Here is a 15537-nt window from a genome sequence, read left to right on the forward strand (position 1 = left end):
TCTAAACTAACTCCTGATTGTCTTGGTTTTCAGTGAAATGGACACAGCGAAACTTTTTGAACGCTCACTCTCGAGCTTGTGGACCGAAATATAGCCCCACTTTACTTTAAGACTGAAAGAGTAGCCGAGATCGTCTTGCGCAAATCGTGATTTTGACCAACTTCGGGTCGGTTTCCCGGAACTTGGGGGCTATATTCCATTTACGCGGGCTCTAAACTAACTCCTGATGGCCTTGGTTTTCAGTGAAATGGACAAAGGAAAGCTTTTTGAACACTCTCTTTGTAGCTTCTGGGCCGAAATAGAATCCCACTTCACTTTCAGACTGAAATAGTAGCCGAGACGGCCTCACGCGCATCGTGAGTTAGACCAACTTCAGCTCGATTTCACGCAACTTTTGGGATATTTTCCAGTCCGGGGGACTCTAAACTAACTCCTGATGGCCTTGCTTTGCATTGAAATCGACAGAGCAAAACTTTTTGAACGCTCACTTTCGAGCTTGTGGGCCGAAATATAGGCACACTTTACTTTAAGACTGAAACAGTAGCCGAGACCGCATTTCGCGCATCGTGATTTTGATCAACTTCGGCTCGCTTTCCCGGAACTTGGGGAATATTTTCCAGTCCCGGGGACCCTAAACTAACTTTTGATAGCTTTGGTTGGCAGTAAAATGCACAGAGCAAAACTTTTTGAACGCTCACTTTCGAGCTTCTGGACAGAAATATAGCCCGACTTTACTTTAAGACTGAAAGAATAGCCGAAACCGCCTTACGTATATCGTAATTTTGACAAACTTCGAATGGATTTCCCGGAACCTGGGGTATATTTTCCAGTCCCTTGGACTCTAAACTAAGTCCTGATGGCCTTGTTTTGAAGTGAAATGGACACAGCAAAACTTTTTGACGGCTCACTTTCTAGATTGTGGGCCGAAATATAGGCACACTTGACTTTAAGACTGAAACAGTAGCCGAGACTAAGTTACGCGCATCATGAATTTGATCAACTTCGGCTCCAATTCCCGGGACTTGGGGCATATTTTCCAGTGCCGGGGACTCTAAACTAACTCCTGATGGCCTTGGTTTGAATTGAAATGGACACAGCACAATTTTTTGAACGCACACTTTCGAGATTCTGCGCCGAAATATAGTCCCACTTCACTTAAGACTGAAAGAGTAGCCGAGACCGCCTTGCTCGCATCGTGAGTTTGACAAACTTCGGCTCCATATTCCGGAACTTGGGGGATAATTTCCAGTCCCAGGAACTCTAAACTAACTCCTGATGGCCTTGGTTTGCAGTGAAATGGACAGAGCAAGACTTTTTGCACGCTCACCTTCGAGCTTCCTGGCCGAAATAAAGCCCCACTTTACTTTAAGACTTAAAGAGTAACCGAGACCACCTTGCGCGCATTGTGATTTTGACAAACCTCGGTTGGATCTCCCGGAACTTGGGGAACATTTTCCAGTCTCTTGGACGCTAACCTAAGTCCTGATGGCCTTGTTTTGCAGTGAAATGGACGCAGGGAAACTTTTTGAGCGCTCAGTTTCGAGCTTCTGGGCCGAAATACAACCGTATTACAATTTAAGACTGAAAAAGTAGCCGAGACCGCCTTACGAGCATCGTGATTTTGACAGTGTTCAGCTCGATTTCCCGGAACTTGGGGGATATTTTCCAGTCCGGGGGACTTTAAACTAACTCCTGATGGCCTTGGTTTGCAGTTAAATGCACAAAGCGTAACTTTTTAAAGGGCCACTTTCGAGCTTCTGGGCCGAAATATAGCCCCACTTTACTTTAAGACTGAAAGAGTAGCCGAGACCGTCTTACGTGCATCGTGATTTTGACCAACTTTCGTTCCATTTCCCGCAACTTTGGGGATATATTCCAGTCCCGGGGACTCTAAACTAACCGCTGATGGCCTTGGTTTGCAGTGAAATGGATACAGCACATTTTTTTTTGAACGCTCACTTGCGAGCTTGCTGGCCGAAATATAGCCCTACTTCTTTTTAAGACTGAAAGAGTAGGCGGGAGTGCGTTACGCGCATTGTGATTTTGAGGATCTTCGGCTCGATCTGGCGAAAGTTGGGAGATATTTTCCAGTCCCAAAGTCTCTAAACTCACTCCTGATTGTCTAAAATGTGAGTGAAATAGAGACAAAATTTTTTGAACCCTTACTTTCGAGCTTCTGGAGTTAAATCTAAGCCCACTTTACCTTAAGACTAAAAGAGTAGCCGAGACCCCCTTAAGCGCATCGTGATTTTGACTAACTTCGGGTGGATTTCCCGTAACTTGGGGGATATTTCCAGTCCCTTGGACGCTAAACTAAGTCGTGATGGCCTTGTTTTGCAGTGAAATGGACACAGCAAAACTTTTTAAACACTCAGTTTGGAGCTTCTGGGCCGAAATATTGCCCCACTTCACTTTAAGACTGCAAGAGTAGCCGAGACCGACGTACGCGCGTCGTGATTTTGACCAATCTCGGTTAAATTTCCCGGAACTTGGGGGATATTTTCCAGTCCCGGGGACTCTAAACTGACCCCCGACGTCCTTGGTCTGCAGTAAAATGGACACAGCAAAAGTTTTTGAACGCTCACTTTTGAGCTTGTGGGCCGAAATATAGCTCCACTTCACTTTAAGAGAGAAAGAGTAGCCGAGACCGCCTTACGCCCATCGTAATTTTGACCCACTTGAGCTCGCTTTCCAGGAACTTGGGGCATATTTTCCAGTCCCGCGGACTCTAAACTAACTCCTGATGGCCTTGCTCTGGAGTGAAATGGACACAGCACAACTTTTTGAACGCTCACTTTCCAGCTTGTGGGCGGAAATATTGCCCCAGTTCACTTTAAGAATGAAAGAGTAACCGGGACCGCCTTACGCGCATCGTGATTTTGACCAACTTTGGCTCGATTTCCCGGGAAATGGGGAATATTTTCCGGTACCGGGGACTCTAAATTAACTCCTGATTCCCTTGGTTTGCAGTGAAATGGACACAGCACAACTTTTTGAACGCTCACTTTTAAGCTTCTCGGCCGAAGCATAGCCCTACTTCACTTTAAGACTGAAAGACTAGCCGAAACCACCTTACGCGCATCGTGATTTTGGGCTACTTCGGCTCGATTTCCCGGAATCTGGGAGATAATTCCCAGTCCCGGGCACTCTAAACTAATTCCTGATGGCCTTGGTTTTCAGTGAAATGGACACAGCCAAACTCTTTGAACGTTCACTTTCGAGCTTCTGGGCCGAAATATAGCCCCACTTCACTTTAAGACTAAAAGAGCAGCCGGAACCGCCTTACGCGCATGGTAATTTTGTCGAGCCTCCGCTTGATTTCCTGGGACCTGGGAGATATTCTACAGTCCCGGAAGCTGTAAACTAACACCTGAAGGCCTTGGTTTTTAGTGAAATGGACACAGGTAAAAGGGGCGCACGCTAGGTTTCCAGGTTGTAGACCGAAATATAGCCCCACTTTATTTTAAGACTGAACGTGTACACGAAACCGCCTTAAGCGCATCGAAATTTTTAGCCACTATGGCTCGATCTGCCAAAACTTGGGGGATATTTTCCAGTCCCGGGGTCTCTACCCTAACTCTTGATGGCCTTAGTTTTCAATAAAATAGTCACAGGTAACAGGAGCGCACGCTCGGTGTCGAGCTTCTAGGCCGAAATGTAGCCCCAGTTCATTTTAAGACTGAAAGAGTAAACGAAACTGCCGTACCCTTATCGTAATTTTTAGAAAGTATGGCTCAATTTGCCGAAACTTGGAGGATAGCTTCCAGTCTCGAGGATTCTAAACTATCTCCTGATGGACTTAGTTCTTAGTGAAATGGACACAGGTAAAAGGAGAGCACGCCCGGTGTCGAGCTTGTAGAACCGAAATATAGCCCCACTTCATTTTCGGAGTAAACGAGTAGCCGAGACCGCCTTACGCGCATCGTGATTTTGAGCAACTTTGGCTCGATCTGCCAGAATTTGGGAAATATTTTCCAGTCTCAAGGACTCTAAACTAACTCCTGAAGGCCTACGATGTCAGCGAAATGGACACAGGTAAAATTAGCGCACGCCCGGTCTCGAGCTTCTAGGTCGAAATATAGCCCCCCTTAATTTTAAGACTGAAAGAGTAGCCGAGACCGCCTTACGCGCATCGTGATTTTGGGCCACTTTTGCTCGATTTCCCGGAAGTTGGCGAATAATTTAAAGTCCCGGGGACGCTAAACTAACTCCCGATGACCTTGGTTTGCAGTTTAATGAACACAGCAAAACATTCTGAACGCTCACCTTCGAGCTTCAGGGCCGAAATATAGCCCTACTTAAATTTAAGACTGAAAGAATAGCCGAGAGCCGGTTCCGCGCATCGTAATTTTCATCAACTTCGGCGCCATTTCCTGGAACTTAAAGAATATTTTCCAGTCCCGGGGACTCTATACTAACTCCTGATGGCCTTGGTTTGCAGTTAAATGGACACAGCAAAACTTTTTTAACGCTCACTTTCGAGCTTGTGGGGCTAAATATAGCCACACTTCACTTTAAGACTGAAACAGTAGCCGAGACCGCGTTACGCGCATCGTGATTTTGATCAACTTCTGCTCGATTTCCTGGAACTTGGGGAATATTTTCCAGTCCCGGGGACTCTAAACTAACTCCTGATGGCCATGGTTTGCACTGAAATTCACACAGCACAAGTTTTTGAACGCACACTTTCGAGCTTCTAGGCCAAAATATAGTCCCACATCACTTACGACTTAAAGAGTAGCCGAGACCGGCGTGGGCGCATCGTGATTTTGACAAGCTTCGGGTGGATTTCCCGGAACTTGGGGGATATTTTCCATTCGCTTGGACGCTAAACTAGGTGCCGATGGCCTTGTTTTGCAGTGAAATGGACACAGCAAAGCCTTTTGAACGCTGACTTCCGAGGTTGTGGGCCGAAATATAGCCGTACTTTACTTTAAGACTGAAACAGTAGCCGAGACCACGTTTCGCGCATCGTGATTTTGATCAACTTCGACTCGATTTCCCGGAACTTGCGAAATGTTTTCCAGTCCCGGGTACTCTAAACTAACTCGTGCTGGTCTTGGTTTGCAGTGAAACGGAAACAGAAAAAGTTTTTGAACGCATACTTTGGAGCTTCTGGACAGAAATAGAGCCCCATTTTACCTTAAGACTGAAAGAGTAGGCGAGACCGTCTTGAGCGAATCGTGATTTTGACCAATTTCGCGTTTATTTCCCGAAACTTGGGGGATATATTCCAGTCAAAGGGACTCTAAAGTAACTCGTGATGGCCTTGGTTTTCAGTGATATGGACAGAGCACAACTTTGGAGCTTCTGGGCAGAAATATAGCCCCACTTCACTTTAAGACTGAAAGAGTAGATGAGACCGCCTTACGTGCATCGTAGTTTTGACGAACTTCGAATGGATTTCCCGAAACTTGGGGGATATTTTGCAGTCCCTTGGACGCTAAACTAAGTCCTGATGGCCTTGGTTTGCATTGAAATGGACACAGCAAAACTTTTTGAACGCTCACTTTTGAGCTTCTGGGCCGAAATATAGCCCCACTTCACTTTAAGACTGAAAGAGTAGCCGAGACCGTCTTACGCGCATCGTGATTTTGCCCAACGTCTTCTCGATTTTCCGGAACTTGGGAAATACATCCCACTCCCGGGGACTCTAAACTAACTCCTGATAGCCTTGGTTTGCAGTGAAATAGACACAGTAATTTTTTTTGAGCTTTGAGCTTGTGGGCCGAAATAGAGCCCCACTTCACTTTAAGACTGAAGGAGTAGCCGACACCGCCTTAAGCGCACCGTGATTTTGACCAACTGCGGCTCGATTTGCCAGAACTTGGGGGATATTTTCCAGTCCCGGGGACTCTAAACTAACTCCTGATTGTCTTGGTTTTCAGTGAAATGGACACAGCAAAACTTTATGAACGCTCACTCTCGAGCTTGTGGACCGAAATATAGCCCCACTTCACTTTAAGACTGAAAGAGTAGCCGAGACCGCCGTACGCGCGTCGTGATTTTGACCAACTTCGGTTAAATTTCCCGGAGCTTGGGGCATATTTTCCAGTCCCGGGCACTCTGAACTGACCCCCGACGTCCTTGGTCTGCAGTAAAATGGACACAGCAAAACTTTTTGAACGCTCACTTTTGAGCTTCCCGGCCGAAATATAGCTCCACTTCACTTTAAGAGTGAAGTAAGACACGGTCTTACGCGCATCGTGATTTTGCCCAACTTCGGCTGGATTTCCCGAAACTTCGCGTATATATTCAAGTCCCGAGGACTCTAGACTAACCCCTGATGGCCTTGGTCTGCAGTGAAATGGACACAGCAAATTTTTTTGAACGCTTACTTCCGAAATTCTGGGCCGAAATATAGCCCCACTTCACTTTAAGACTGAAATAGTAGCCGAGACCGCCTTAGACGCATCGTGATTTTGACCAACTTCGGTTTCAGTTGCCAGAACTTAAAAGATATTTTCCAGTCCCGTGGACTCGAAACTAACTCATGATGGCCTTGCTTTTCAGTTAAATTGAGAGAGCAAAACTTTTTGAACGCTCACTTTCGAGCTTCTGGGCCGAAATATACAGCCACGTCACTTTAAGACTAAAAGAGTAGCCGAGACTGCTTTACGCGCATCGTGATTTTGACAAACTTCGGCTCGATTTCCCGGGACTTGGGGGATATCTTAATGTCCCGGACACTGTAAACAATCTGCTGATGTGGCTTGGTTTGCGGTGAAATGGACACAGCAAAACTTTTTGAACTTTCACTTTCTAGCTTCTCGGCTGAAATATCGCCCCAGTTAACTTTAAGAATGAAAGAGTAGCCGAGACCGCCTTAGCGCATCGTGATTTTGACAAAATTCGGCTCCATTTCCCAGAACTTGGGCGATATTTTCCAGTCCCGAGGAGTCTAACCTAACTCCTGATGGCCTTGGTTTGCAGTGAAATGAACACAGTAAGACTTTTTGAAGGCTTTTTTTCGAGCTTCTGGGATGATATTTAGCCCCACTTCACTTTAAAACTGAAAGAGTAGTCGAGACCGGCTTACGCGCATCGTGATTTTGAGCAACTTCCGCTCGATTTTCTAGAATTTTGGCGATATTTTCAAGTCCCTGGGACTCTAAACCAACTCCTGATTGCCTTGGTTTGCAGTGAAATGGACGCAGGGAAACTTTTTGAACGCCCAGTTTCGAGCTTCTGGGCCGAAATACAACCGTATTTCACTTTAAGACTGAAATAGTAGCCGAGACCGCCTTACGAGCATCGTGAGTTTGACCAAGTTCAGCTCGATTTCCCGGAACTTGGGGGATATTTTCCAGTCCGAGGGACTTTAAACTAACTCCTGATGGCCTTGGTTTGCAGTTAAATGCACAAAGCGTAACTTTTTAAAGGGTCACTTTCGAGCTTCTGGGCCGAAATATAGCCCCACTTTACTTTAAGACTGAAAGAGTAGCCGAGATCGTCTTACGCATCGTGATTTTGACCAACTTCCGTTCGATTTCCCGGAACTTCGGGAATATATTCCAGTCCCGGGGACTCTAAACTAACTGCTGATGGCCTTGGTTTGCAGTGAAATGGACACAGCACATTTTTTTGAACGCTCACTTTGGAGCTTCTCGGCCGAAATATAGCCCTACTTCACTTTAAGACTAAAAGAGTAGGCGAGACCACCTTACGCGCATCGTAATTTTGACAAACTTCGGCTCGATTTCCCGGAAGTTCGCGAATATTTTCAATTCCCGGGGAAGCTAAACTAACTTCCGATGGCCTTAGTTTGCAGTTAAATGGACACAGCAAAACTTTTTGAACGCTCACTTTCGAGCTTATGGGTCGAAATATAGCCCCACTTTACTTTAAGACTGAAAGAGTAGCCGAGACCGTCTTGCGCAAATCGTGATTTTGACCAACTTCGGGTCGGTTTCCCGGAGTTTGGGGGATATATTCCATTTCCGCGACCCCTTAACTAACTCCTGATGGCCTTGGTTTTCAGTGAAATGGACAAAGGAAAGCTTTTTGAACACTCTCTTTGTAGCGTCTGGGCCGAAATAGAATCCCACTCAACTTTCAGACTGAAATAGTCGCCGAGACCGCCTCACGCGCATCGTGAGTTAGACCAACTTCAGCTCGATTTCACGCAACTTTTGGGATATTTTCCAGTCCGGGGGACTCTAAACTAACTCCGGATGGCCTTGGTTTCCACTGAAATGCGCACAGCATAACTTTTTGAACGCCCACTTTGGAGCTTGTGGGCCTAAATATAGCCCCACTTCACTTTAAGACTGAAAGAGTAGAAGAGATCGCCTTACGCGCATTGTCATTTTGACCATTTTCGGATGGATTTCTCGGAACTTGGGGGATATTTTCCAGTCCCCGGGACTCTAAACTAACTCCTGATCGCCTTGCTTTGCATTGAAATGGACAGAAGAAAACTTTTTGAACGCTCACTTTCGAGCGTGTGGGCCGAAATATAGCCACACTTTACTTTAAGACTGAAACAGTAGCCGAAACCGCCTTACGTATATCGTAATTTTGACGAACTTCGAATGGATTTCCGGGAACTTGGGGGATATTTTCCAGTCCCCTGGACGCTAAACTAAGTCCTGATGGTCTTGTTTTGAAGTGAAATGGACACAGCAAAACTTTTTGAACGCTCACTTTCTAGCTTGTGGGCCGAAATATAGGCACACTTGACTTTAAGACTGAAACCGTAGCCGAGACTAAGTTACGCGCATCATGAATTCGATCAACTTCGGCTCCAATTCCCGGGACTTGGGGCATATTTTCCAGTCCCGGGGACTCTAAACTAACTCCTGATGGCCTTGGTTTGCATTGAAATGGACACAGCACAATTTTTTGAACGCACACTTTCGAGATTCTGCGCCGAAATATAGCCCCACTTCACTTAAGACTGAAAGAGTAGCCGAGACCGCCTTGCTCGCATCGTGAGTTTGACAAACTTCGGCTCCATATTCCGGAACTTGCTGGATGTTTTCCAGTCCCAGGAACTCTAATCTAACTCCTGATGGCCTTGGTTTGCAGTGAAATAGACAGCAAAACTTTTTGAACGCTCACCTTCGAGCTTCCTGGCCGAAATAAAGCCTCACTTTACTTTAAGACTTAAAGAGTAACCGAGACCACCTTACGCGCATTGTGATTTTGAGAAGCTTCGGGTGGATCTCCCGGAACTTGGGGAACATTTTCCAGTCCCTTGGACGCTAACCTAAGTCCTTATGGCCTTGTTTTGCAGTAAACTGGACACAGCAAAACTTTTTGAACGCTTACTTTCGAAGTTCTGGGCCGAAATATAGCCCCACTTCACTTTAAGACTGAAATAGTAGCCGAGACCGCCTTAGACGCATCGTGATTTTGACCAACTTCGGCTTGAGTTGCCAGAACTTAAGGGATATTTTCCAGTCCCGTGGACTCTAAACTAACTCATGATGGCCTTGGTTTTCAGTTAAATTGAGAGAGCAAAACTTTTTGAACGCTCACTATCGAGCTTCTGGGCCGAAATATACAGCCACGTCACTTTAAGACTAAAAGAGTAGCCGAGACTGCTTCACGAGCATCGTGATTTTGACAAACTTCGGTACGATTTCTCGGGACTTGGGGGGATATTTTGATGTCCCGGACACTGTAAACAATCTGCTGATGTGGCTTGGTTTGCGGTGAAATGGACACAGCAAAACTTTTTGAGCTTTCACTTTCTAGGTTCTTGGCCGAAATATAGCCCCAGTTGACTTTAAGAATGAAAGATTAGCCGAGACTCCCTTACGCGCATCGTGATTTTGACAAATTCGGCTGGATTTCCCCGAACTTGGGCGATATTTTCCAGTCCCGAGGAGTCTAAACTAACTCCTGATGGCCTTGGTTTGCAGTGAAATGAACACAGCAAAACTTTTTGGACTTTCATTTTCTAGCTTCTCGGCCGAAATAAAGCCCCAGTTGCCTTTAAGAATGAAAGAGTAGCCAAGACCGCCTTACGCGCATCGTAATTTTGACCAACTTCGGCTCGACTTCCCGGAACTTGGGGGATATTTTCCAGTCCCGCGGACTCTAAAGTAACTCCTGATTGCCTTTGTTTGCAGTGAATGGACACAGCACAACTTTTTGAACGCTCACTTTTGAGCTTCTGGGACGAAGCATAGCCCTACTTCAATTTAAGACTGAACGAATAGCCGAGACCGCCTTACGCGCATCGTGATTTTGGGCTACCTCGGGTCCATTTCCCGGAACTTGGGAGATAATTCCCAGTCCCAGGAACTCTAAACTAATTCCTGATGGCCTTGGTTTTATGTGAAATGGACACAGCCAAACTCTTTGAACGTTCACTTTTGAGCTTCTGGGCCGAAATATAGCCCCCCATTACTTTAACACTGAAAGAATAGCGGGGACCGCCTTACGCGCATCGTGATTTTGACAAACTTCGGGTTGATTTCCCGGAACTTGAGGGATATTTTCCAGTCCCGGGGACTCTCAACTAACTCATGCTTGTCTTGGTTTGCAGTGAAATGGACACAGCGAAAGTTTTTGAACGCTCACTCTCGAGCTTCTGGGCCGAAATAGAGCCCCATTTTACTTTAAGACTGAAAGAGTAGGCGAGACCGTCTTGAGCGAATCGTGATTTTGACCAATTTCGCGTTTATTTCCCGAAACTTGGGGGATATATTCCAGTCAAAGGGACTCTAAAGTAACTCGTGATGGCCTTGGTTTTCAGTGAAATGGACAGAGCACAACTTTGGAGCTTCTGGGCAGAAATATAGCCCCACTTTACTTTAACACTGAAAGAGTAGATGAGACCGCCTTACGCGCATGGTAATTTCGACGAACTTCGAATAGATTTCCCGGAACTTGGGGGATATTTTGCAGTCCCTTGGACGCTAAACTAAGTGCTGATGGCCTTGTTTTGAAGTAAAATGGACAAAACAAAACTTTTTGATCGCTCACTTTCTAGCTTGTGGACCGAAATATAGCCACACTTCACTTTAGGACTGACACAGCAGCCGAGACCACCTTACGCGCATCATGAATTTGATCAACTTCGGCTCGATTTCTCGGGACTTGGGGGATATTCTTCAGTCCCGACGACTCTAAACTAACTCCTGATTGCCTTGGTTTGCATTGAAATGGACACAGCACAATTTTTTGAACGCACACTTTCGAGCTTGTGGGCCGAGTTATAGCCCCACTTCACTTAAGACTGAAAGAGTAGCCGAGACCGCCTTGCTCGCATCGTGAGTTTGACAAACTTCAGGTCGATATTCCGCAACTTGGGGGATATTTTCCAGGCCCGGGGACTCTAAACTTACTCCTGATGGCCTTGGTTTGCAGTGAAATGGACAGAGCAAAACTTTTTGAATGCTCACCTTCGAGCTTCCTGGCCGAAATAAAGCCCCACTTTACTTTAAGACTTAAAGAGTAACCGAGACCACCTTACGCGCATTGTGATTTTGACAAACTTCGCGTGGATCTCCCGGAACTTGGGGAACATTATCCACTCCCTTGGACGCTAACCTAAGTCCTGATGGCCTTGTTTTGCAGTGAAATGGACACAGCAAAACTTTTTGAACGCTCACTTTCGACCTTGTGCGCCGAAACATAGCCACACTTTACTTTAAGACTGAAACAGTAGCCGAGACCGCATTTCGCGCATCGTGATTTTGATCAACTTCGGCTCGCTTTTCGGGAACTTGGGGAATATTTTCCAGTCCCGGGGACCCTAAACTAACTTTTGATAGCCTTGGTTTGCAGTGAAACGCACACAGCAAAACTTTTTGAACGCTCACTTTCGAGCTTCTGGACAGAAATATAGCCCCACTTCACTTTAAGAGGGGATGTTCCCAATGGTGAAACATATCGCGGCAACAGCCAAAAAAAAAAACCCGCTCATATTCTCAGGTTTGGTAGGCCTTAGTGTAAAACAAATCACGGCATGCTTCGTTTGGCTGAATATCGATTTATTTGCGAGAAAATCGATAACACCCAAATTCCGTCAAAATGCCGCTTTTGGAGCTCAAAATTTAAGACGAATCTCGAAGCTTCGCGTCACAAAATGAAACAACCTAGAGCGATAAAAACTATCAAATCTTGAAAACCAACATTAAAACATATGTTGACAGCAATTTGTGCAATTTTTGTCTATTTATTTCCAAAATCTAATTAAATGTATCCGACCTACTTTTAACTAGACTAAAAATAGGTCAAAAGAAACGCGTTATTTAACTATGTGCTACACAAAATAATTGACTGAAAATCTGGCTTTTGGAAGGCAATAAATAGTTCTTTTCGATCTCCAAAGGATTTTTTGGGGAAATGATTCGGAGCGATTTAATCAAATTTGAAAGTTGGATAAGATGCGCCGATTCGACGGTGCCGTTAATTGGCCGGAAATGTACACATACACACGCAAACTCAATTGTTTCGCATTTGAAGTTCAATCTACAAGTTATTTAACATGATATCCTCCTACCTTCATGTTGCTGTATCAAAAAAGAGGGCTGCGGTCCTGAAATTGCTGAATCGTTCACAAAAAAGCAATATAGCTTAGCGGAATAGTGCAGCGCCGCCTCCCGATCATGAGTTGTTTACACAGCGTATTCGGGGTTTTTCTGATTCGATGTTTCTCTGTTCCCATCTCGATCAAAATGAGGCTGCAATCACTCCACGTAAAATAACTTTGTTTAAATATAAGTCTTGAACCGAACAACGAATCAGACGCGGGCAAAAATGTCGTTATTTCAAAGCCATCTGTTTTTCGTTTAGCGAGATAACGCAAATTAATTCAAAACGAGGTGAACTGAAATCGACAACTGCGGCAAAGAAACTTTGGAGGGGAGGCAGGGGGGTTGTGTTCGCGTTCCACGCACAAATTTTAACAAAATTCACGTGCCACTTATAGTTTTAGCTGCTTTTAACCATATTTTTTTATAAATTCACGAATCACGTATCTCTTTTAGTTGTTTTTCACCTGTCATACAAATTTTTGCCTTCGTTACTAGTCACGCATAAAATCTTTCCACCCTGTTTGGACTCAGTCCTTTACTATATAATTGAAAACTGAGTTTCTTTCAAAACAATATTCACTTTTATCTCCATTATTCTGCGAGGCCGAGAGTTTTAGTATCCCCCATCCTAGCTCTACAGATATTTATCTTTATATTACGTCTTCTCCAGAGGCTACACCCTTGTAAGGGAAGTTCTCAGGAATACCGCGGCCTAGGTAGCATGTGGTCATATTCACATTTTTTCCCCTATCAGTAGTCTAAGATGGTTTTCGGTAATGAAAACATTTCTTCGTATCGCAAACTCAAGAAACCGCTAAAGTAATTATTGTATAAATGATTGACTGATGTTCTGGAATTTTCAGGAATGGTCCGTGACCTTCGTTTTATCGAAGCCCGTCAATTGTCAATTTATTTCAATTATAGAAATTCGCTTTAATTGGCATTTTAAAACGAGACAAGATGTTAACACTGTCAGTATTGCGTTCCGTGTCGTCTTTTGCATTATGGATGTTTGCTGCTCGTTCAAAAGTATAGTTGGAGGAACCTGTGGCTTCGACAAACGATCCAGGAAACAAGAAACGGTAATCATACCTCTACTAACCTGTTCAAAGCGGATTGATAGCCATTCAACCAGTTTTGGTTTTTCCGGGCCAAAAGACGAAGTTGACCTAATTCTTAGCCGAGCAGCCATATTCTCTCCTCCTGTTAACATGCATTCTATGACAATATGTCCCTCGCATCGTGCAAAGCTTGGTTTGGGGTGGACCAGAGGGTCTAGTACGAGGTGCAGGGTTCCATCTGATATATCAAATCACGGCAAAAGTGACAGAACCTGGCCAAAGTGTGACAGAGGAATAGGGAAACGTGATTCTCAATTCATATTAAAGAGGAGAGGAGTGTTTCTTCAAGTTGGCTCAGGTGAATTGACTTTTTGCACGCTTTTTTTATTCAAGTCGCCTGGATTCAGTTTTATATTTTTTTTTCTACTAATTGCATATTTAACTACTAACAGCTAGTGATTTTTTTTTTTCTCAGGTATTTGCGCAACATGTCGAAAAACCCTAAGGACCCTGTTTACAGATGAGAAAGAGGCAGCCACTAGCACTGTAACTTCACCATCTGTCGCCATGGAAGCTGTCAATGTTGTCGAAGAGATGGAAAATCTTACTCTGGTATGCTTCAACCACATTTCTTTTATTAATACTTGCAGTCAGCATGCAAACGGCACAATGTAAACGGTTTAATCACTTTTGAACGGAGATTCAAACATGTGTTCAGTAAATGCTGTTAAAGTAGTTTCACGGTTAATAACTAGCGGTTACACGTTATAATATATTAAGCATCAATTTCGGTCGACCGTTACTCTCATTCTTCTTGAGAAGGCTTGGAACACACATTTCTTGTATTTATAGTAAACCTTGAGCAGACCTGCGTCGTCAATAATAAATAACGTATCCATTTGATCTCATGTGGGGAGGGGTCTGTACCTGTCGCATCTGGATCCACCACCATAGACTAACTGTAATTTGATGAACACCCTTTTTTTCTATATCCCACGCATAATTTTCAACATATTTCGGAAGACTATTCTCAGAGACTTGTCCCAGGAACAAATCCCTTAGCTTTTGGATGTGTTTATACGAGAAGACTGTGTACAAGACCTTGATACGAAACAATATAATTAGGTCCTTTTATAGACTCGTGTTACCAACAGTTTAAACTTTAAATTATTTCATGATGTATTGTAAAGCGTTTTTAAGACGAGAAATATCTAAGGAAATTTGGAGTATTTAATTTCTTTCATTTTTCAATACAGAAAGAAGTGAAAGAAGAGATGGAAGAGGAGCCTTATGAGGTCTCTTTCACTTCAAAGTCAGGGCCCACATTTGAAGCAAGTCTTTACGAACCGTCTTTCTCGGAAGAAAAATATCACCAAGAGAAAAGCTGAACGAGTTCCTCGCTTCAAGGGATATTAGTCCAATCCGCCATTCTTTGGATAAACCCTGGATAGAAGCATCCGAAAGGACAAAACGGCATTATACCCGAAAGGCGCGACAAACTGTTAATGCTTGTTTGAATGAAATTGCCCCTGAGGACTCTGAGATGCTTCTCTCCTCACTCGTCAAATCAAAGCTTGAAGAAAATACTATCGACTCATCCCTGATGGAATGTCTAACCGAATGTTATAACAACGCGACTCACTGGAGCACTCGCAGACAGATCTTGTCCATCATGGCAGACAAACTGACTTTCAAGGATTTGCAGAGATGGATACCCAGCTTGTCCAGGTATCGCTTTAACATAGCTAGACATCATCTATTGCTCCATGGTCGAGGCTCCAAAGTTCCTTCCGTTAAAAACACGAGAATGTGTATTGCCCCTGAGAAGCTCGATCATTTCTTGGCATTTATTACGAGTACTCACATAATACAAGATCTACCTTTTGGTGAGAAAACATTGAAGCTTCCATCAAACGCCGAAATAAAGGTTCCCAATGTTGTACGAAGTCTCATCCCTGAGCACATTGTGCTGCAGTATCTTG

The 15537-nt window shown here is 44.4% G+C and overlaps 1 protein-coding gene across 1 annotated transcript in view; it reads left to right on the forward strand.

Annotated features, from left to right (window-relative positions):
* Nucleotides 1–15021: 15021 nt before the first annotated feature.
* Nucleotides 15022–15537, forward strand: part of LOC149101557 (uncharacterized) — a 2301-nt gene continuing 1785 nt past the window's right edge. Inside the window, exon 1 of the mRNA XM_089275613.1 lies at nt 15022–15537. This exon is cut by the window's right edge and continues 254 nt beyond it. Coding sequence (XP_089131739.1) covers nt 15099–15537 — 439 coding nt within the window. The 5' untranslated portion in view covers nt 15022–15098.

The sequence above is a fragment of the Orbicella faveolata genome, unplaced genomic scaffold (genome assembly GCF_042242905.1).
Source record: "Orbicella faveolata isolate gen_17 unplaced genomic scaffold, um_ofav_v1 contig_37, whole genome shotgun sequence".
Classification (NCBI taxonomy): domain Eukaryota; kingdom Metazoa; phylum Cnidaria; class Anthozoa; order Scleractinia; family Merulinidae; genus Orbicella; species Orbicella faveolata.